Source organism: Punica granatum, unplaced genomic scaffold (assembly GCF_007655135.1).
Source record: "Punica granatum isolate Tunisia-2019 unplaced genomic scaffold, ASM765513v2 Contig00416, whole genome shotgun sequence".
In the NCBI taxonomy this organism is placed as follows: domain Eukaryota; kingdom Viridiplantae; phylum Streptophyta; class Magnoliopsida; order Myrtales; family Lythraceae; genus Punica; species Punica granatum.
In genome coordinates this window covers 42,501-66,080 of record NW_022204331.1, presented here as the reverse complement: position 1 = coordinate 66,080, position 23,580 = coordinate 42,501, and the positions used below count along the sequence as shown (strand labels likewise).

The 23,580-nt window shown below is 34.8% G+C and overlaps 1 protein-coding gene across 3 annotated transcripts in view; it reads right to left on the bottom strand.

The window, feature by feature from the left end:
• Positions 1-983: 983 nt before the first annotated feature.
• LOC116190293 overlaps positions 984-23,580 on the bottom strand; it is a 34,999-nt gene continuing 12,402 nt past the window's right edge. Inside the window, exons 7-16 of one of the 3 annotated variants that reach the window (XM_031519976.1) lie at positions 22,760-23,533; positions 16,344-17,081; positions 15,595-16,131; positions 14,448-15,221; positions 12,419-13,192; positions 9,551-10,324; positions 5,989-6,762; positions 2,888-3,532; positions 2,128-2,667; positions 984-1,842 (exon numbers count right to left, since the gene is read on the bottom strand). In XM_031519976.1, the coding sequence (XP_031375836.1) occupies positions 1,372-1,842; positions 2,128-2,667; positions 2,888-3,532; positions 5,989-6,762; positions 9,551-10,324; positions 12,419-13,192; positions 14,448-15,221; positions 15,595-16,131; positions 16,344-17,081; positions 22,760-23,533 (6,801 nt within the window). In that variant the 3' untranslated portion in view covers positions 984-1,371. The remainder of the gene's footprint in view (positions 1,843-2,127; positions 2,668-2,887; positions 3,533-5,988; positions 6,763-9,550; positions 10,325-12,418; positions 13,193-14,447; positions 15,222-15,594; positions 16,132-16,343; positions 17,082-22,759; positions 23,534-23,580) is intronic. The other 2 variants (XM_031519977.1, XM_031519978.1) reach the window with 2 other exon arrangements.

Sequence of the window (23,580 nt, the reverse complement as noted above, 5' to 3'; positions counted from 1 at the left end):
TGCTGTGAAAAAATTTCAAAATATCGTGCGATTTGGTGAAATTATGACGATATGTGTTATGTGGTGAAATTTTTCAAAATATCTTCTTGTACGGTGAAATTAGCCCTTAAAAAATTCATTTTCATAGAAAGCATAGAAAATTAAGAAAATAACGACTGATCCCACAAATCTATATTCACATATTTCACAAAATTTTAAAAAATTGTTTTTGAAAAAAGCTAAAAAATCTAAGAAAATTCTATTTAGGAACCAACCGATTTATCTGACCAAGCCCACCGTGTTATTGCTTTCATATATGTATATATATATATTTATATATATGTATGTTGATATAATATTTGGAATACAACAGTTTTACATGACACCGCGGTTTAAGAAAGCTGAGAAGGTATCACTGTCCTATAACAAGACTCCATGGAATATATATGGATTTTATCCTACTATTCATTGCAACTGCATTATATTTCCATGCAAGGTGTTGGTATATCTCGATTTATTCCTGGGTTCTTATGGTCTGTATAATTTATTAGATTCTTCCCGTAGGATTCACATCCATTCATGCTATAAAAAGGTTTCCAGCACCACAAGATCTTGTTTCTTGTAGAGAACTAAATCTATGCAGCAGGGGACATACGAATATTTATTTATACCTCTTCCTGAAAAACACGATGATATGTAGAATATTCTTATATATTGACATGAGTCATCGAGATTATTGAAGTTGTATCATTTTTTTTCTTTTTATTTTGGGCGGAAAATGATTTGGGAAGCAGAGGACGTAAGGACTCTGCTCTCTTTTTTTGCTAAGTAAGGACTCTGCTCTCAGCCTTAACCTATTTACTAAAACATCCGTTTTCATGGTAGATAATTAATTGGATCGATATAAACCACTTTTGCAACTTTTTTTTTTTTAAGTAAAATTTTGATCCTACGAAGGCTTACTAAAAGCTTTTCACTGTTTCCAACTACGAGAAAAATAAGACTGACTAACAAAATGTATCCATATGCCACTGTATATAACATATAGATACATGTTCAGTATGCGAGAAATTGACAATGCAGGAGGTAATGGTAGTTAAGTGTAATTGCGAGTGAGGTCTCGCAACAATAGGTCTGACAGCAACGAAGAAATTGAACAAATTATGTATGTGTTGACCAGAGCAAAATGTTCCTTCATCACAACCAGATAAATAGACATCTTTCCTAAAGCTGCAAGAATGTAGAAGTATGAGCGACAATTATACTTCATCTCCTTCTTTTGCATCATTCAGTAACGAAGCCAATCCCCAAAATTTTTTGAGATTTGGGCATTCAATAACTAGCTCTGGCTTCAGGTCTTCAAAGCTGACACTGCCATCAATATCCTGACTTTCAGTCGCTAGAGTAGTCTGCATCTAAACTTTCTTCTAGATCCTGACTTTCTTCTAGTGTAAAGGCAATCCCCCTAGAAATTTCAAGTTTTGGACATGCAATAACTTGCACGGGCTTCAGGTCGTCAAAGCTGATGGTTCCACCAATATCTGCATTGCACATACTCAGTAGCTTTGGCAAATTAGACAGACACAGTGCTCTCAACGACATCTTTATTACAGGATCATGGCACCGCCCGGCAATGTCAAACACCCCTTCCAATGAATCACAATAAGCTATACGCAGCTTCTCCAGATTCCTGAATCTTTCAAGGGTGGTTTTGGGCGGAAATATTCTCATCAGCTTTTTGCAATGATCGATCTTGACATCCCTCAGTTGATCAAACGACTTCTCTGCAAGTAGGTCATGCCATATGATGCTCAAGCTCTCCATGTGGGAAAGCACCAATATTTGCAAGCTAGGGAACAGAACCTGCAGTTTGCATCAATTCGACTGTATTATTAGTAGGCGGACAAGATTCAATCCTAAACAATTCTTCCTCCATTCTTTGCACGAAATAAAGCACAAACACATGTGGAAATGCATGTACTTTTCCAGCAAATATCACCATGGAACGGCAGTAAATGTCAATCATCAACAAATCAAATACAGTCGTCAAATGCTATATGTGAGGTGATGTGGAGTTGCAATTTGTATCAAGAGCAACCATAAATATACTTGATTTAAATTTGTTTCCTTTTCCAATAGTAAACCGACCTTTTCACAGAAGAAGGGTTCTTGAGGGATGTTAATGTCACCACTATCCTCGCACGCTCTTTTGCTTCTTTCACCCACCGGATTGGACAATTTCTCTTTCGGGCATGGAGAAGTGAGGAATGTCCTCATTTCAGGACAGTTTTTTATGGTCATGTTCATCAAAGATGGACATTCAAATAAGCAACTATGTGGAAAGAAGCTAACCAACTTGGGCAAGGACTCTAGAGTTATATATCTCAACTTTTCAAGCCTGATGTTACGTCTTCTCGCTTTCTTCTCTCCTACAATCACTGCCTCCAGCATCCTGCAGTCCCTAATTTCAAGGGTTCCAAGCCAAGGGAGTTCCGACACCATGTTTGGGGTAAGTATGTTCTCCAAAGAGTGACAATTCTCAACTTTCAGAGTCGTGAGGTTCGCGAAGTGGAAGTGGACCCCTGATGAGAAGCATGTCAGATTGGGACGGTGTCGCCCACTCCATATGATCTGTCTCATGTTATCGTTGTGTTGCATATGCAGGGTTTCCACATTGGAAAATGTTCCCTGCCAAGATCATCCGAAAGTTATCTCTTATGTATATAACACAAAGTTACAAAAATTGAAAGCTCACCCGATGCATGCTTCATCATTCATAATCCCCATTTCGCACTCAAATTAGTACGTAGCTAGAAATATCTCATTATTCCTGTTCTGCTCATCTAATGTGTGTCGATAATTAATTTTCATAATCTAGGGGAGAGAGTCTGGCATAGGAAGCATGTACCTTGTCAACCAAGAGCAGGGGTTGTTCAGCTTGATTGCCATTCCTGGTTACTGCTTGGGATTTCTTCGAGTCGAAAGCAAATATCTCAACCTTGCTGCTCTTGGAGATCATCAACTCTCTCAGCGAGGGCCATCGAGAAATATATTTGCCTGGGTAGAAACTTTTGAGCTGCGGCAGGTCTGAGAGCTCCAGCTTGGTAGCTCGAGGGAAAACAAATTCCAGGACACTAGCGGGTGGCACGCCTTTATCTTCCGCAGCAACTACCTCGAGGCTTGAATCTCTTACCTCCAGCTCAACAAGCTGGACGAGGGCTTTTGCCACAGAGGCATGGAAGAGATACCCGAGGCTGCTGCATCCCATAACTGTGACTGAGCTCAAATTCTGAAAGCTGAGGATCCCTCTCGGGTCCCTTCTCCATATGTGCTGCAAATTCGCCAAATCAGTGAGAGAAAGCTTTTTCAGTTTGGTGACAGAAAGATCAGAACCTGCATTCTCCTCTATTTCATACACCACTTCCAATGCACTGCAAGTTCCTATCTTCAGAACCTCAAGGTTTTGAAACGAGCACGCTGTGCCAGAGGGGAACAAGGTCACCAGTCTGTTCATCTCTGAAATCTCCAAGCTCTCCAAGTAAAGGAAGGAAACCTGCAGCATGCAGCGCTCAAATCGGATCTTCTTTTGGAAATGGTTGGACACAGAGGAAGTGTATATTTAATGTATGCGCTTATGCACGTATGACTGTTCCTAGCTAGGTCGAGCAACTTGCTCGAGCTAGACCACTAATATCATCTATATCTTGGCAAGTTCCTCATCGTTGCTTACGATAAATTTTAAATTTCGCTAGATAATATGAGGAAAACTGCACGACCTAAGATAATTACTTCCAGTTAGCAAAATAATTAGAACCTAAGAATCTTATTGTAAGAAAATAATTATGCCCTCTGTGATATGTATCAAATTGACAATTTGGCTCGATGATGTGGTGGCAACTAAATTAGTAACAAAAATAATTATCTTCTTAGAAAAATAAAACAATTGCTAAAATAACTACGTAAGATAATTATCATTGAAAGATAATTGTTTAGACTATATATATATATATAACACTTATCCTGGAGAACCTGGGTGGCGGTGTAACTTCAAAATCTAGAATTGCCCTTAACAAAATATTTACAATTAATAGCAATTATTGGATTGGGAATAATATGGTAATTTTACAAAAAAAACAGTCCATATTTTCTCTCCACCACTTCCACTCTCCTCTCTCTCTCTCTCTCTTCCTCTATAACACAACCTCCCTTTTATTTTTCCTAGTTTTGTTTTTCTTTTATCCTCTTTTCCTCAATATATTTAATTAACTTCCAATAAAAATTAATAGGATTGAAAATACGTCGAGTTGACATATTAGACCTTATGCAAAAATTTCCTTTATTACGATAATTTTATGAAATATTGTATATTGAATATCAACACATCATTGACACTGTATACATCCAACCTCAATTTCTTGGCATATGTCGAACTACTACAACCATTATGTTATCAAAAGAATTTTTTTTCCCCCGAGGAACATTATATCTAGAAAAACTACATCAATGAAATAATTATCAGATTAAGAAAATTAAGTAGGCATAATATCATATGCAAGCTAGGGAGAAAATTTTTGGAGGGAAGCAGGGGCGCCCAAGGGAACCCGTGGCCTAAAGCGACATGGTAAAGTGAGGCCCTTCATTTATTCATTGGGTATGTAGTTTGAAAATTAATTTTTCTAAGTTTTGAGATGCAACATTAAGTATTAAATTTTTATATTAAATTATATCTATCATTTCTTCTCAACAATACACCAAAAGTTTTGCTTTCTTTGTTGCTCGTAATATTTTAGAGAAGTAGAAATTTAGAATGAAAAGATTAAAGAAAAGGAAGAAAATGTCTCTTTATAATGATGCAATGTAATCGTTGGAGAAGAGGATTTTTTTTCCCAATGAAAACCGTTGGAGCAATATGAAAATCGGAAGGAAAATTAATTGAATTAAAAATGATAATCCGAAAATATAGCAATCGATAAAGCTAACTTAAGTAGGTTAGGAAACTACTGAAAGGTAATCAAGTCAATTACTGTGGACGTTTGTTAGAAAGGATTTTGCCAACATCAATTAAGTAATCTAATGACAAAATTTAGGAGGTTGCTGAGAGTGATTAAGGAAATTAATGAAGAATTATGGGAAAGTGTCATTTAAATTTATAAGATATAAATATAATTTTATGTACTTTGCTTGGGCCATGTACAGGCCTCAGTGGGCCTACAATTGAGGCCCCCAAGTAGACTAGTCTTCCTTTTAAATAAAGGCTTGGTGGGCCTCCAATTACGGGGCCTCAAGCAAGGGCTTTCCTTGCCGATGGGTTGGGCCGGCCCTGGAGAGAAGTGCAACAACAAGTTGAATATTTCTTGAATTCTCAATAAAATATTAGGTATTACTTCAAAATATAATAAATTAAATGATTATGATTCTCATACAAATTCTTGATATTCAAATTATACACTGCATTTACCCCTTTTAAGCATAAATAAGAAAAAGGGTAAATAACAAAAAGAAAAAACACAAACCGTACGTGTACCTATATTTGGCATAAAATAATTTTTCTTTGCATGGAAATATGCAAACTTTTGATTTATTATCATGTTTGGCACGGCATTAGTTTCTCCATTAATTTTAATGGAATTGCCGACTTGGCACTTAGTCATATGGCGTTCGGAAATCGGCTAAGTGAGCCCCAAGAGAGATGGAGCATAGGTCGTGTTACCAAATTTCTTATAAACCATGCTTTTTTATTCCTTTTTTTTCTTGTGTGATTAACTCTCAACAGACCTAGTCAGGGAATTACTTCCGATGTTTTCAAATGACTCCTCTAGCTGATCCAGATGCTACTTTAATCAGCAAGTTTACCCTAGAGAATTAGTTGGAAGTTGTAACCAATTACGAGCGTTACAGCTAATAACTGGTTTTGAGATGTATGAGTGTCGCCTAATATTTTCTTGACAAATATATGCTATAGCAAGCTGACTAATTCAAAATGAAAAGAAATTAGAAGAAGATCCATACCTTATCTACCAAGAAGAGGGTTCGATGAGAAGGAGAACCCACACCATTACTGTTACCAGGTGCATCTCGGAACAAGTTGATTTCACAGAACAAGTTCTGGATGCTGTCACAGCGATTGATCTGCAATGTTTTCAACGAGGGCCATTTGGAGATATGCCGCCTTTGGCAGAAACTCTTGAGTCCCGGGAGTCCACAGAGCCTCAGATGTGTAGCTCGAGGAAATATAAATTCCAGGGTACCTGCAGCTGTTTCCACTGCCTCATCAGCTGCTGCTGTGACTATCTCCTCTAGCCCTCTATTATCCTCTATCACCAGTTTACTGAGGTTGTAAAGAACCTTCGCCACAGAGGGAGGGAAGAGATACACGAGACTCTCGCATGCCTCAACTTCAACCGAGTCCAGGTTGTGAAAGCTAAGAATCCTTCCAGGATCTGCAGTATTCCAGATGTGCTCCAATTTTCGTAAACCATTAAGGCGCAATTCTTTCAGCTTGCTCCCAGCAGCAACGTGATCAGAATATTCCATGTTGGCCTCAATGAGCCCTTGGATATCGTAGATGACTTCCAATGAAGAACAAGATTCTAACTTCAGCTTCTCGAGTTTCCATAATGCACGCACAATGTTGGGTGGGAATATGGTAACCAGTGCATCACAGCCTTCTACTGTGATTCCTTTAAGTCTGCTGAAACAATCTCCAGTTATTTGATTGGGCCATATCGTCCCTAAATTCTTCATGCCTGAAATCGTTAATTCCTCCAATCGAGGGAATGAAACCTGCATATTACAAATTTTATATTATATATTCTTTCTCCCTATGTTCTATGCTAAATCGCTCTACGACATCCCTCTCAACAAGGCATTCACAAAAATCCTTGAGCATGTTAGATTAAATAATTTATTATTGCTGAATTTGACTGCAAATATAAATTTGCAGAGGAATTCACTGGGAAAGTGCTCAGTGGTGATCTGAGTTCTAGAGGTGGATCGAATTGCAAAATAGAAAGGTTTATACAAGTCAAATTCATTTGGAATAAAAAGGCACGTCTTTCACCGTATCAATATCTCAAATCAAGGAGTCCTTCGACTACTATATCCTTGAATCCTAGAGATAAAATGATTTTGCTTTATTTGAAACATAAAATACTTGACTTACTATTGAAACAACAATCAGTAGACGGACTATTTCCATATTTATGATATAGTCTTGAGAATATTTCATTCTTATTGGATCGGTAGTTTAGATTCATAAAATAAATAATAAACGAATTTTTCAAAAATATTCCAAAATGCAAATATTGGCAATATTTTTATGATATATGCAATGATTCAGTTAGTTTAGGTTATTGTTATTTATTGGACTTCAAGCTAACCTCAGAAATATATCCTTCAATCGTTTTTATATGTCAGAGTGGCAGTAGGAGTGTGAAGGTTTATAGAGATATTTGTGTATTCAATGGAATTTATATCCAAATATTCAGAATTTGTATAGAAAAATAATCTATTATTGTTGTATATTTGGAATCTATCGGGAAAAAAAATGCAGGATCATACGGTTAGGAAGGTTAGTATTTGGAATCTTAGTTTATTATGTAGAAATATAATAATTATAGAAATATATGTATATGAAAACAAAGTCTCGAACTGAATTCTCATGCCTCCATGATGTCAAAAATATAAAACGAATCCCCTCGCGATGTCACGTCATCATTTATGTAGCAATGAAAATTTTATATTCTTTTATAATATAAAATTAGTTATATATTCGTACTATATTTTTATTTGTTTATTTATGTAAATTTTATCTTTGCATATGTCCATGTACCCATATATTAGGTAATTTCAAAAAGAAAATTTATATAGAAGCTCATGTATTTATATCATAATGAAGAAGGCTTCTTCTCACTTTTCTTGGATTTGTTCTTTCTTTCTGACCAATTGTTATAACATTTTCACAAAGAATTACATGTGAGAGTAAGTTTTTGCATTCTCTCCAAATTATTTTCTTTTTTATTGAACTTCGCTTTTTTTGAATGAGTTTTCTATATATATATATATATATATTTGAAACTGATCATATAATATTAACTTTGATTGTTTCAATAGGAGCTTTAATCCAATTCCCAATTGGCTTCTCAGTTGTAACTCTCTTTTGGTTTATTTTCCCTTAAACATTTGTTTTCCATTTTTCTTCGTTGAAGATTTTTCCATAAACTTTGAGTTGAGTAGTTATACATTACAATAATGATTCTAATTATTTCATAGTTTGAGATTTTTTTGTTTCATGAATTTTTCTTTTCATTTTTACATGTATATGGGGCTTTAGAAGTAAGACGTTGATTTCTAAATGCACGGATGACTAATTGGAATTTATTTATTTATTTTTTCTTATTTATTCAGGCTCTAACTTCAGAGTTGCTTCTTAATTGTAGTACTTTTTTTTGTTTTATTTTCCCTTAATTTCTTTTTGTTGAGGAGTAAAATGGGATAAATCCCACATCGGAAAAGAAAAGGAAAATCCATGGGTTAATATATGGCTTGGGTACCACCGCTTATCAGCTTGAGCTTTTAAGTGGAAATGGGCTCGAGCCCGTCTAAGCCCAATGGAAATTTAATATGGTATCAGAGCCTAGGTTACGAGTAGCGCGCCCACGCGCGTGTGCGCACCCACACCGCGTCAGGCCCAGTATGTCCGAGTGCAGCCAAGAGTGCGCCTCGTGTTAGTGTCCCCCCTCGCCCGAGCACGGAAGATGAGCCCGGCTCTATTGTTGAGGGCGGGTATTTAAGGGCACGTGACAACGTGTAGGCAGAAATAGACCACACATTGCACGTGAGGGCGGGTGTTGAGGAGTAAAATGGGATAAATCTCACATCGGAAAAGAAAAGGAAAATCCATGGGTTAATATATGGCTTGAGTACCACCACTTATCAGCTTGAACTTTTAAGTGGAAATGGGCCCGAACCCGTCTAAACCCAATGGAAATTTAATACTTTTCATTCTTTTCCGTTGATTTTTTTTCCATAAGCTTTGAATCAAGTACTTATACTTTAATAGAGTATTATATATATATATAATACTTTATTATATATATATATATTATAGAAATTTAAATATTATATTTCTTTTTAATGAAATTAGACATCTCTTCAGTTGGTTATAAATATGTATTTTATACCGTTCAAGTTTTTCAACAAGTAATAATCCATTAATTCTCGAATTAAGACAATTTCTTCTATTTCTTTTGTTCGAAACTTCCTCAAATCTTGCTCCAATTCAAGTGGCAGAAGATCCGGTCGACTTCGCTACCACAAAAGGAGACAACTTAAGAGATGTTCCAATTCTTTTTCTTATGTATTTCGTTAAAAATTTTGACACTTTAAATTTTCGTTAGGGGTTTAATTAGATACCAATAATCACATTTTGTGCTAAAGCTTTTTTTTATTATTATAATTATTGCATTACGTATGTGTTCTAGCTAATAACTGCTAATATTTTCTAGTTATATATTTGTGTTAGCTAGCTGATCACCAATTAAAAAGGAAAAGAAAGAAAATATGTTAATACCTTATCTACCAAGAAGAGGCCTGTTTGTTGAGAATTAGGAGAACCAACACCGTTACCAGGTGCATCTTGGAACAAGTCGATTTCAGAGAACAAGTTCTGGATGCTGTCACAGTGATTGATCTGCAATTTTTCCAGCGAGGGCCATTTGGAGATATGCCGCCTTTGGTAGAAACTCTTGAGTCCCGGGAGTCCACAAAGCCTCAGATGTGTAGCTCGAGGAAATACAAATTCCAAAGTATCTGCTGCTGTTTCCACTTCCTCATTAACAGTTGCTGTGACTATATCCTCTAGCCGTCTATTATCCTCTATCACCAACTTGCTGAGGCTGTAAAGAACCTTCGCCACAGAGGGAGGGAAGAGATACTTGAGACTCCCGCATTTCTTAACTTCAACCGAGTCCAGGTCATGGAAGCTGAGAATCCTTCCTGAATCTGCAATACTCCAGACGTGCTCTAATTTTCGTAAATTGCTAAGGTGTAATTCCTTCAGCTTGCTACCAACAACAACATGATCAGAATATTCTATGCTGCCCTCTGTGAGCCTTTGCATATCGTAGATGACTTCCAATGAAGAACAAGATTCTAACTTCATCTTTTCGAGTTTCCATAATTCATGCACCATGTTGGGTGGGAACATGGTAACCAGTGCATCACAGCCTTCCACTGTGATTTCTCTAAGTTTGTTGAAACAATCTCCAGTTATTCGAGTGTGCCATATCGTTCCTAAATTCTTCATGCCTGAAATTGTTAATTCCTCCAATCGAGGGAATGAAACCTGCATAGTACAAATTTTTTATTATACTAATGCATTTACACATGAAACCTTCTTTGATAAGGTTAAAATATATAATACTTGAATGACAAAATATATGCTTGTAAGAGAATACAAGAAGTAATGGACCACAAGATATTCATGAGATCAAAATCAAGAGAACTCTTTAAAAAAGAAATATATAAATTAAAAGTGAATCAATAGTATCTCCAAAAAAAAAGTAAAAATTTACTCTTTTTACTATTTCTAGCATGAATTTTTTAATTGCATTAAAAATTACAATTATGAGTTTCGTATCATGTCTAGCATGTCATCATTTTCCTATCAATTTTAACTGGCTTTTCTAATGTGACATTAAATTGTAGATATGGCACATGAAAATCTACCAAGTGAATCCCATGGGTATTTAAATATTAAATTTAAAATAAAAATGATTAAAAGTAACTAATAATATTCACAAAACATATTTATTTTGATTTAATAAAGGAAATAAATAATATTAGTTTTAATGGAAACATATATATGTATATATATTGATAATAGTATTTACATATGTGTAACATAAAAAAGTATATACAAAATTAGTAGACTAATGACAAATCACTACATCTTAGTATATGTATAAGTTTTTGTACAATTTTACGAAATTATTCCCATTGTTTTTTATTCTATTGAAAAAAAGTAAATTGAAAGGCAACAATAAAATTATAAAACTGTTCAAATTTTAAACAGATATCTCTATTCCGCTCCTTCATCAATTCATACGTGGTCATCTTCCACTATACTTTTTCCTTATTTCTCTTCAACCGGCTATCTATCTCTACCTCAACCTAAGTTAAATTATTTTTTCTTTCAATATTCTTCACAGTTTTTAAAATTTTTTAATAATACCACAAACTATGTAGAATTACAAACGGTATATAATGATGTAAATACCGAGGCAACGTCTTAAACTTTTTTTTTCTCACACTACTCATAGCACTAGTGCATAATCTATTGTAAGAATAATAAAAACTTGATAAGTACGATTAAACTAATAAAAATCATTTTTAAATAAATGAAATTAATGCAATTAAAAAATTTACTTCAAGAAAATATTTTCAGTTGATATATTTTTCTGACTTGATCTTTCATTTCAATAGAATATCCTAAAGAAAATGGACAAATGAATTTAAATTTCAATAAAAGTTTACAAAATAATTAATAAAAGTATTATTTTCACGAATAGTCTTGCAATAACACCCGTAACTCGAAAATTAAAAACGATCAGAACTAAATTGATCAAAAAATTCCGAAAATTAAAGACCTGAAGGGTCGAGTTTAAGTTTTAAAGAAAGAAAATTGGAAGGAAGTTGATCGACCCTAATTTTATGTATATATAAATTTGTTTTAGAAATTCATATCATATATATAATTTATACTAAACAATTAAAATAAAAATAATTTTTTTATTCTTTCTCCCTATATTATAGGCTAAATGCCTCTAGGACACCTCCCTCAATAAGGCATTTTCTGCAATCGTAATCGAGTATGTTAGATGAAATTGTTTATTATTGCTGAATTTGACTGCAAACATAAATTTGCAGTGGAATTTACTGGAAAGGGGCTCGAGGATGATCTAAGCTCTAAACCTTTTCCCTTTTTGGCTGAAAAAGTCAATCGGAATGTTTATTCTCTAAGAGACCATACTAGGAAAGATGAATTATTTCTGACGGTTTTTGGTTACTAATGAGGTCCATAGATCATACCATAGTAGTGTAAGTCATCGCCTAGTAATTAAGAGGTCATAGGTTAGATACCTATAGTGGGACTATTCGTACTCATTTATTAGTTATTTATGATTTCTTTTTCATTGTAACAAAAAAGAGGTCCATAGACCTAGTATAAGGAATTACTCCCAATGTTTTCAAATGAATCCTCGAGCTAATCCAGACGCTGCTTTAACCATCAAGTGTACCCTGGAGAATTAGTTGGAAGTTGTAACTGATTGCCTATGTGTTAGGCTAATAACTGCTTCGAGATGTATTAGTCTCGCCTGATATTTTCTCAACAAGCTAGCTAATTAAAAAGAAAAAGAAATTCAAAGAAGATTCATACCTTATCTACAAAGAAGAGGATTTGTTGAGGAGGAGAAACCACACCATTACCATTACCGATTGCATCTTGGAAAAAATCGATACGACAGAACAAGTTCTGGATGAAGTCACAGCTTTTGATCTCCAATTTTTCCAACCGGGGCCATTTGGAGATATGCCCCCTTTGGCAGAAACTCTTGAGCCCCGGGAGTCCACAGAGCCGCAGACGTGTAGCTCGAGGAAATACAAATTCCGGGGTACCTATAGCTGTTTCCACTTCCTCATCAACCGCTGCTGCGACTATCTCCTCTAGCCCTCTATTATCTTCTATCACCAGCTCACTAATGTTGTAAATAACCTTCGCTATAGAGGGAGGGAAGAGATTCTTGAGACTCTCGCATTTCTTTACTTCAACCGAGTATAGGTTGTTAAAGTTGAGAATCCTTCCCGAATCTGTAGTATTCCAGATGTGCTCCAATTTTGGTAAACCACTAAGGTGCAATTTTTTCAGTTGGGTCCCAACAAGAACGTGATCAGAATATTCCAAGCTGCCATCAGTGAGCCCTTGCATATCGTAGATGACTTCCAATGAAGAACAAGATTCTAACTTCAGCTTCTCGAGTTTCCATAATGCACGCACCGTGTTGGGTGGGAATATGGTAACCAGTGCATCACATCCTTCTACTGTGATTTCTTTAAGTTTGCTGAAACAATCCCCAGTTATTCGACTGCGCCATATCGTTCCTAAATTCTTCATGCCAGAAACTGTTAATTCCTCCAATTGAGGAAATGAAACCTGCATGTCATAAATTCTACATTAAACTCGCAGGCTACCATTAAAAAGATGGTTGACTTATAGAATAAGCTTATAAATGATATAAAATATTCACGATTAACAAAAGTTTGTCCATAATTTTATAAATAGAGTTTGTCTATAAAAAAATTTTCTTTATACGTATTTATAAGGAAGTTGTTATAATTTTTTTTTAAATTTGTGAACATATATTTAGTAAATGTTTATTTCTTATCAATCCTATTTCGATTAAACTCCTACAAAATAGTTAGGTAAATATTTTTTTTCTGATTTCAATAAAAAAGTCAGATTTCATAGTTAGTAGAATATGAAAGTTTGTATTTTATTTATGTGAAAATGTTAAGACTATGATAGATGACTTTCAATCTTCCATAATTGAAAAACCTTTAGAGTTCAATGAATAATATGGCCAATGATACTACGTCATTTTTCATATCATGATTGGTGAGAATTTAAAGAGTCACTCAACTACGAGGTACCTACGTCCTACGTGGCATTGTCCAGCGCTTCGTTTTGGCTTTTATAATTATATATTGATATATAGATTCTCTCTCTATATTATACACTAAATGCCTCTAGGACATCCCTCTCGACAAGGCATTCACTGAAATCCTCATGCATCCCTCTCAAAAAGGCATTAATTGAAATCCTTATGCATGCTAGATGATACGTTTATTATTGCTGAAATTGACTGCAAATATAAATCTCCATAGAAATTCACTAGGAACGACTCAGGGATGATCTGTGTTCTAAAGGTCTCTGCGATATCTTTACAATATTGCTCAACGTGTGCCATGACTTGACTACTTTAGTTTGTGGTTATTCACCGGACTTCAAGCTTACCCCAAAATTATATCCTCTTAGTTGTTTTTATATGTCACAGTAGCGGTGGAAGTGTGAGAGTTTATCGAGATCTTTGGGTATCTAATGGAATTTGTACTTACCAAATATTCAGTATTTGTATTGAAAAAAATGCGGGACCATACAGTTGGGAAAGTTACTATTTAGTTTATTATGCAGTAATATCATAAACTATAATTGTAATATGATTATCATTAATATAAGGGCAATAATTTTCGGGCCTACGGCAAAGGCTTTAGTTACCTTGCCCTTGGGCCGGCCTTGAAGTGATTACATATGTGTTATAGCTAATAACTGCTAATATTTTCTAGTTATATTTTTCTGCTAGCTAGCTGATCACCAATTAAAAAGGAAAAGAAAGAAAATATGTTCATACCTTATCTACCAAGAAGAGGCCTGTTTGTTGAGAATTAGGAAAACCCACACCATTACCGGGTGCATCTTGGAGCAAGTCGATTTCAGAGAACAAGTTCTGGATGCTGTCGCAGTGATTGATCTGCAATTTTTCCAACGAGGGCCATTTGGAGATATGCCGCCTTTGGTAGAAACTCTTGAGCCCCGGGAGTCCCCAGAGCCTCAGATGTGTAGCTCGAGGAAATACAAATTCCAGGGTACCTGCTGCTGTTTCCACTTCCTCATCGACTGCTGCTACAACTATTCCCTCTAGCCCTATATTATCCTCTATCACCAGGTCATCGAGGTTATAAAGAACCCTCGCCACAGAGGGAGGGAAGAGATACCTGAGACTATCGCATTTCTCAACTTTAACCGAGTCCAGGTTGTGAAAGCTAAGAACCCTTCCCGGATCTGCAATTTTCCAGATGTTCTCCAATTTTGGTAAACCACTAAGGCACAATTTTTTCAGCTGGGTCCCAACAATTACGTGATCAGAATATTCCATGTCGTCCTGAGCGAGCCCTTGCATATCATAGATGACTTCCAATGAAGAACAAGATTTTAAATTCAGCCTCTCGAGTTTCCATAATGCACAGACCATGCAGGGTGGGAATATTGTAACCAGTGAATCACAACCTTCTACTGTGATATTTTGAAGTTCGCTGAAACAATCTCGAGTTATTTGACCACGCCATATCGTTCTTAAATTTTTCATGCCTGATATTCTTAATTTCTCCAATTGAGGGAATGAAACCTGCACGCACATTACGAATTTTACATTATATTCTTTCTTCCTATATTATGCGCTAAATGCCTCTAGGATACCCTTGATCCCCTCTCAACAAGGCATTTACTGAAATCCTCAAGCAAGTCAGATGAAATCGTTTATTATTTGCTGAAATTGACTGTAAACACAAATCTGCAGGGGAGTATTAGCAAAATGAGGATTATGACTAGGGCCATCACCTCATTATTTACCGTAAAAAGAATTACTTATTTACTGTAAAAAGAATTACTTATTTACCGTAAAAAGAATTCCTTTCACGGTGATATAAAGCATAAGACATCTCTAATCAAATAAGAACAAGTACTATATATATGCAAGGAAACTGGGCATTGAAGCTGACCTTTTCACTGAAGAAGGGTTCTCGACGTATGTCAATATCACCACTACTTGAGTATGATTCTTTGCTGTTTTCACCCATCGCATTCAATGCTTTCTCTTTCAGGTGTGGAGAAGTGAATGTCCTCATTTCAGGACAGTTTTTTAGGGTCATGCCCTTCAAAGATGGACATTCAAATAAGCAACCGCGAGGGCAGAAGCTAACCAACTTGGGCAAGGACTCTAGAGTTATATATCTCAACTTTCCCAGCCTGATGTTACGTCTTCTCGCTTTCTTCTCTCCTACAATCACTGCCTCCAGCATTGCACAGTCCCTAATTTCTAGTGTTGCAAGCCAAGGGAGTTCCGACACCATGTTTGGGTTGAGTATGTTCTTCAAAGAGCGGCAATTCTCAACTTTCAGAGCCGTGAGGTTCGTGAAATGGAAGTGGACCCCTGATGAGAAGCATGTCAGCTTGGGATGGTTGCGCCCACTCCATATGATCTGTTTCATGTTATCATTGTGTTGCATATGCAGTGTTTCTCCAATGGAAAATGTTCCCTGCCAAGATCAACCGAAATTTATCCGTTATCTACATATCACAAGTTATAAAAATTGGAAGCTCACCCGATGGACGCTTCATCATTCATAATCCCCACTTCGCACTCATCGTATGTAGCTAGAAATATCTCGTTATTCCTGTTCTGCGAATCTAATATATGTCCATAATTTTCATAATCTAGTGGAGAGAGAGTGGCATAGGAAGCGTGTACCTTGTCAACCAAGAACAGGGGTTGTTCAGCTTGATTGCCAGTCCTGGTTATTGCTCGGGATTTCTTCGAGTCGAAAGCAAATATCTCAACCTTGTTGCTCTTAAAGATCATCAACTCTCTCAGTGAGGGCCATCGAGAAATATATTTGCCTGGGTAGAAGCTTTTGAGCTGCGGCAGGTCTGAGAGCTCCAGCTTGGTAGCTCGAGGGAAAACAAATTCCAGGGTACTGGCAGGTGGCACGCCTTTATCTTCTGCAACAATTACCTCTAGGCTCGAATCTTTCACCTCCAGCTCAACAAGCTGGACGAGGGCTTTTGCCACAGAGGCATGGAAGAGATACCCAAGGCTGCTGCATCCCATAACTGAGACTGAGCTTAAATTCTGAAATCTGAGGATCCCTCTCGGGTCCATTCTCCATATGTGCTGCAAATTCGCCAAATCAGTGAGAGACAGCTTTTTCAGTTTGGTGACCGCTACCAAGCCAGGAAGATGAGAACCGGCATTCTCCTCTATTTCATACACCACTTCCAACGCCCTGCATCTTCTTATATTTAGAACCTCAAGGTTTTGAAACAAGCGTGCTGTGCCGGGGCGGAACAAGGTTACCAGTTTATCACATCCTTCTACCGTGATTTCTATAAGTTCGCTGAGAGAATCCGCATCGACTTGAGAGTGCCATATTGTTGTCAGGCTGTTCATGGATGAAACCTTCAATCTCTCCAAGCAAAGGAAGGAAACCTGTAGCATGCAGCACACAAATTGGATCTTCTTTTGGAAATGATTAGACAGAGAGGAGGTGTACATTTACAGTATGCGCTTACAGTTCATTGGAAGTGCAGTTGGAGGTTGAAAAGGCGCTTTTCCAATTTACGTAAAAGCAATGTTTGGCAAATATTTTCAAAATCATGGTTTTGGCTAATTTTGGAAATTGAAAAAAGCGATTTTCTGCGGCAGGTTAACATGTGCTTATGAAAATTACTTCTTATTCTTTATTTTAAGCACTAATTTTAATTTTGACAATTTTGAATTAGTGTCTCCCAAATGATTTAGTTTATTATAAAATAAAAACTTATTTTTTTGGCCATTTTGTTTCAGCACTTACTCCCAAACCAAGTCTTAGGGGATGGATACACCACTGCAGTAATACCATGTAAAACTATGTGAGAATCTGCGGGTTGTGCAAGAAAATTTTTTAATTTCATGAAGTAACTTGACAGATAACACGCAATAGAAAATAATTATTTCAAGTTGACGTAATTATTTAGAAGAATAATTATCTAAAGTACTTATCATAAGAGAATAAATATTTCCTTTTTGATAATTACTAGAATTAAGATATATCGAGAAACTTGATAATTTTGATACGATGATGTGGCAGCGGCTAAGTAATATATATATATGTGTGTGTGTGTGTGAAAACAAAGTCCGAAACCGAATTCTAACGTTGCCATATCATCAAAAATATAAACTGGAACTCTCTCGTGATGCTACGTAATCATCTATATATTAAGGAATTTTTTATATTATTTTATCAAGAAATATTTATTCACCTAGAAAAATATATTCATAATATTTTTAATATATATATATATATTATAGAATATATAGAGTATATTTTCTTTATTTTAGAAATATATATATATTTGCAATGTATATCATATATTGAGACCTGAGCTACAATTACCAATTATATATATGTCGTATATATCGTATAGTTGAATTTAGAGTATTATTTCCCGAGATAAAAATTTCATCATATTGGAACTTTTATATTCAATAGGAAATTCCGCATCAATATGCATGACATTTGCACTACATACGCTATACATGTTTATCCTATATACTAACTCAAATATCTTACATCAATTTGGTCGATCGCAAGACTTCACCAATATTTCACTAGGCTTTATCAGGTTTTTCTCGAAATCTATTATCCTCAAATTCATGTATTTTTTAATAAAAGTAATTTGTTTAGGATGTTATCTTTTTAATTGGATGTTAATTTGTTTTGGTGCACTTATTATTTGCTTAGAACTATTATATTTGCAAGAAAATTTTTCTTTATCATTCATTGTTTAATCTAAATACCCTAATAGATTTTGAGTTGTACAATAGTTTATCATATATTAGAAGAATTGGGTCCATAAAAAGTGACGAAATTATCAATTTTGATATGATTTTCTTGACATGGAGGTATAGTTTGCTTGTATATTATTTTATTAATCAAAATTAATTATTACTAATTTATTGTTTCTAATGAAATTATGATTCATTGATGTATATAATTATAAGAAAGTCTTAGAGTGATCTGTTTCGGACCTTACTTTGAGAAAAAAACTTGTACATAATTAATAATTGAAAGATAAATTACATCATCCAGTTGATGTTGAAGTAAAGATATCGTTTTTGCTTAGTCGATATGAATTATTTGTTGTAATTTATTGATATCCTTAACATAATTCATTTGGTTTTAACTAAATATTATTTATACATAACGTATAGAATTATTCAGCTATACAACAAAAAGTTATTCAATTGCACGCCCATGCAATACTCGAGTCATCAACTACAATATAGTTCCCTCAAAGAATCAAAAAGATTGAAAAGGTAACAAGTAACACGGTTCAATTAATATTTATGAATTAAATTTACAAATAATTATATCTAATATATTTCCTTATCAAGAAGATATAAAATTTGGTAAATTACCGACGATCTACTTTTCAATAAGCTCTTTTGTTCTGACCATTTCTTTTGTTTTCTAATGAGTGATCAGGATAAAATGAGGATAACGATTGCTTAATATCAGCATGCCAAGTAGGTCAAACACTCAAAGTGCAAGCATTTTTTGGTTCCACGAGTTTAATGCGAGGCATCCCAAGAGGTTAAATAGGCCATTATGGACTTCAAACCCGCAGACAGTATAAGGATCTGGGTGCAAAGTGGATTTAATTGGAAATGTTAGGGTACAAAAGGATTAGAAATGACATTTTTTTGTTTCTTTTAAATTGATTTTAATTTTTAAATTTTATATATAATTTATTTCCTTTTTCGTTTTTTTTTCATTGTTTTAATTAATTTTCTCGGTATCGAGAATATAATAAATATAAGGGAATATGAAAGGACGTTGCACCATGAGCTGGGGGGAAGACAAAAGTAAGCTCTTGTCAAACGAACGAAGGGCTCTTGTTTGCAGGAGTCTACTTTAAATATATATATATATATATATATATGGATGTCTAAGATAATTATCTATAATTGTAGTCATTGGTAGTTATTGTGCATGCGGTAGTATAATATCCAGGGAATAGTATCAGCAAGCACAGTTTGGACGGCATTTTCATCTCATGCTTTTTAAACTTAGCACCATATAGCACAAAATTGAATTTTCTTGACAAAACTAGCACGTGATTAGGTTTCCGTTAGGTTGCAGTTAGAAAGCTGAGCTTGCCACTTTGATGGACCCTCTTGTACCATAGATAATATTAAATAAGTTATGAATTAAAAAGATAAAAGAAAAATATAAAAATATTCAAAAATAATAAAATAATTAAAAGTAGGGCAAGTTGGAAGAGGAGATCCTGTCCACCAGCCACCCCTCCCTTAGGGGTGGTTGCCGAGGACCTGTTACTAAGGAGGAAGCTTCCCCTGCCGACCGCGCCCCTTCGGTGACGTCACCAGGGGGAGTGCCCCCCGCCCCCCCCCCCCCCCTCCCCTCTTTCTTTTTCTTTTTCTTTGTCGACTATCCCATCCTCAAGCGAGGTCGTTGGGGGTTCGACAGGTCCCAACGACCTCCCCCGAGGGAGGGCCGCCCCTCTTATAATATATATATATATATATATATATTTCTAAATAATTTTTTTAATGTATTATATTTTCCAAGAGGCGTGCCACGCATGCAGAGATGACCCACCCTAAAGGCCAATTCAACTCACCATTAGTATTTCGAATGGAATTCAAATGGTGTGCTAAATTTAAAAAGAGAATTCTTATATGTGTTATGACGTGTCAATTTTAAAAATCGTGCCAGGGGATGAAAATGACTCAAATTCTGTACTAGGGGTTGCTATTTTTCCGAATATTTATAGTAATATAACTATATATATATACATATATAAACAAAGCACGAGCCGAATTCTCACGCCGCGATATTATCAAAAATAAGAAACGAAACTCTTTCGCTTTGCCACGGCATCACTACTATATTAAGGAAATTATTATTATTAATTATGCAGTAGAATAATGTTATTTATATATAGCCCAACAAAATATATACTATATACATTAGTTGCTATTCAATTTTTTTTATAGTAATTGAATTGCCCTTTAAAGTATATTTCATATTTACAAAATTTATAGAGCTACCCTTTGTATTATGGGCAAATATATTCTTATAATATTAACCACAATCAAATTCCAATTTATATAATATTTTTTATTTATAATACCGTTTATATTGTGCCATATATATATATATATATATATATATAATATGTATACACCTCTACTGCACGAGTAATGGAAAAAAAAAGAAATAATAATAATCTTTTATTGATTATTATACGACAATTAGATTATTAATTTCAATAATCTTAATCTTTTCATATATATACACAAAGTATAATATTTTAATACATATATACTCAAGAATTCCTATTTCTCTCGCGATGCCACGTGATTATTTATATAGCCAGGAAATTTTAACAATCTTTTATCCAAAAATATTTATCCAACGAAAAAGTATATATGTAATATTTTCTTATCAATCTATAATATAGTAAAATATATAGATTATATCCACAATTGGGAAAAGTGGAGTATACAATGGAATATATTTTTTGATAGGAGCATATTAGTGGAATATATACAGTGTAATAAGGACATCTGAAATACATAGTGAAATAAAGTCCATCATTTAGATATACCTAACTATAATTATTGTCCAATATTTTAATAGATGAGAAATTTTTTAAATAGCTATTAAGGAAATAATTATGTATATATATTTGGTCGTCTAGTACTAAGGTTGGTTTGGGAGTATTGTTGCTGAAATAAAAGTGCTAAAGTATAATTACTGAAAAATAAGTGTTGATTTTAAAATAAGCAAAAGTGTTTGGGAGATAACAATTTGAAACTATTGAAATAAAAATTAATGCTTAAAGTAGAGAATAAACAAAAGTAATTTTTATAAACACGAATACCTATCAACCTGCTAGAAAAAATCACGTTTTCAATAGCAGAAATTAGTCAAATTATGATTTTGAAAGAATTCACCCAACACTACTTTTGTTTAAAACTCAGCAAAATAAGCATTTATTCAACCGTCACCTCACTCCCAAATGAAGTCTAAAAATCGGACTTCAAAACATATTTTTTCTGCTCATGCAAACTAGAAGGCAGGGTTTTCCTTTGTTTTCAAGTTTCAATGAGGTTCATAACATATTCGTTATTTCCTAGATAATTGCATTGATTGGAGCTAGAATTCTATTTCTTCATTGGTCGTATTTTCTCACATTCATTAGGTTTTTCTTTATTTTCATAAATTTATTCAGAGTTATTCCATAACATTAGGATTTAGTTGTTATTTTATGCTATTGCGATCTCTTCAATTGTTATGAGTTAGCACTACCTATTTGTTGAGCATTTAAATAGTTGTCTTACTGCTATTATATTTTTGGTTTGAAGAATTTTCTATTCTATTGACGAGTTGTGATTGTCATGCAAGATATAGATTTGTTAAGATGGCAATTGCGATTGTGTGAAGTATCAAAAATTGAGTTGAATAGAATAATGATAGTAAAAAATAATTATATTATAATTTATAATTACAGTCATTATCGTGAAGAAAAAAAATTATATTTTTGAATAGATACATTTTCTAGTTACTTGCTTCCCTATAGATCAATTATTTAAGATTTGTATTTTTTTATACTTGAAAAACCGGCACATTACTTCCTTTTTCCACAATATATAGGATATTAAAATTACGCTCTTGATGAAATGTAATTTTCTACTGAACTCATTTAATTTTTAAGTGGAAATTTTTTAATCCACAACATATTTTTCTTGAATAAAAATTCATAATGTACTTAATTTTGATATTACCTATTGTCAAAAAATTAAATATATTTGCCGCGCAATACGTGGGTCATCACCTAGTTAAAATTATAATACTATTAACTTAAGGGCAATAATTGATGGGGTCTAAGGCGAAGGGTTTTTTTTTTTTTTTCCCCTTCAGTAGCTTAAGGCGAAGGTTGTATTTTCCTTTCTCTTGGGTCAGGCTTGAATTGATTAGATACGTGTTATTCTAATGACTGCTCTGAGATATGTCAGACTCACCTTATATTTTCTCGTTAAATTTGTGCTAGCTAGCTGACCAATCAAAAAGGAAGAGAAAAAATAAATGTCCATACCTTATCTACGAAGAAGAGGGTTTGCTGAGGAGGAGATCCCACATCATTACTGTTACCGGCTGCTTCTTGGAAAAAATCAATATGACAGAACAAGTTCTGGATGCGATCGCAGCTTGTGATCTCCAATTCTTCCAACGAGGGCCATTTGGAGATATGCCGCCTTTGGCAGAAACTTTTGAGCCCCAGGAGTCCAGAGAGCTTCAGACTTGTAGCTCGAGGAAATACAAATTCCGAGGTACCTGCAGCTATTTCCACTTTCTCAACTGCTGCTGCAACAATCTCCTCTAGCCCCCGATTATTCTCTATCCACAACTCATTAAGGTTGTAAAGAACCTTCGCCACAGAGGGAGGGAAGACATACTTGAGAGTCTCGCATTTCTCAACTTTGACCGAGTCCAGGTTGTGAAAGCTGAGAATCCTTCCAGGATCTGCAATATTCCAGATGTGCTCCAATTTTGGTAATTCCTGAAGAAGCAATTCTTTCAGCTGAGCCCCAACAACAACCTGACCAGAATATTCCACTCTGTCCTGGGTGAGCCCTTGCATATGGTAGATGACCCTCAATGAAGGACAAGATATTACATGCAGCTTCTCGAGTTTCCGTAATGCATGCACCGTGTTGGGTGGGAATATGGTAACCAGGGCATCACAGCCTTTTACAATGATCTCTTTAAGTTTGGTGAAATAATATCCTTCAGTCATTTGACCGTGCCATATCGTTGCTAAGTTCTTCATGCCTGTAATACTTAATTCCTCCAACCGAGGGAATGAAACCTGCGACATTACGAATTCTTTTCATTTATTTTTTGAGAACTGTTTTG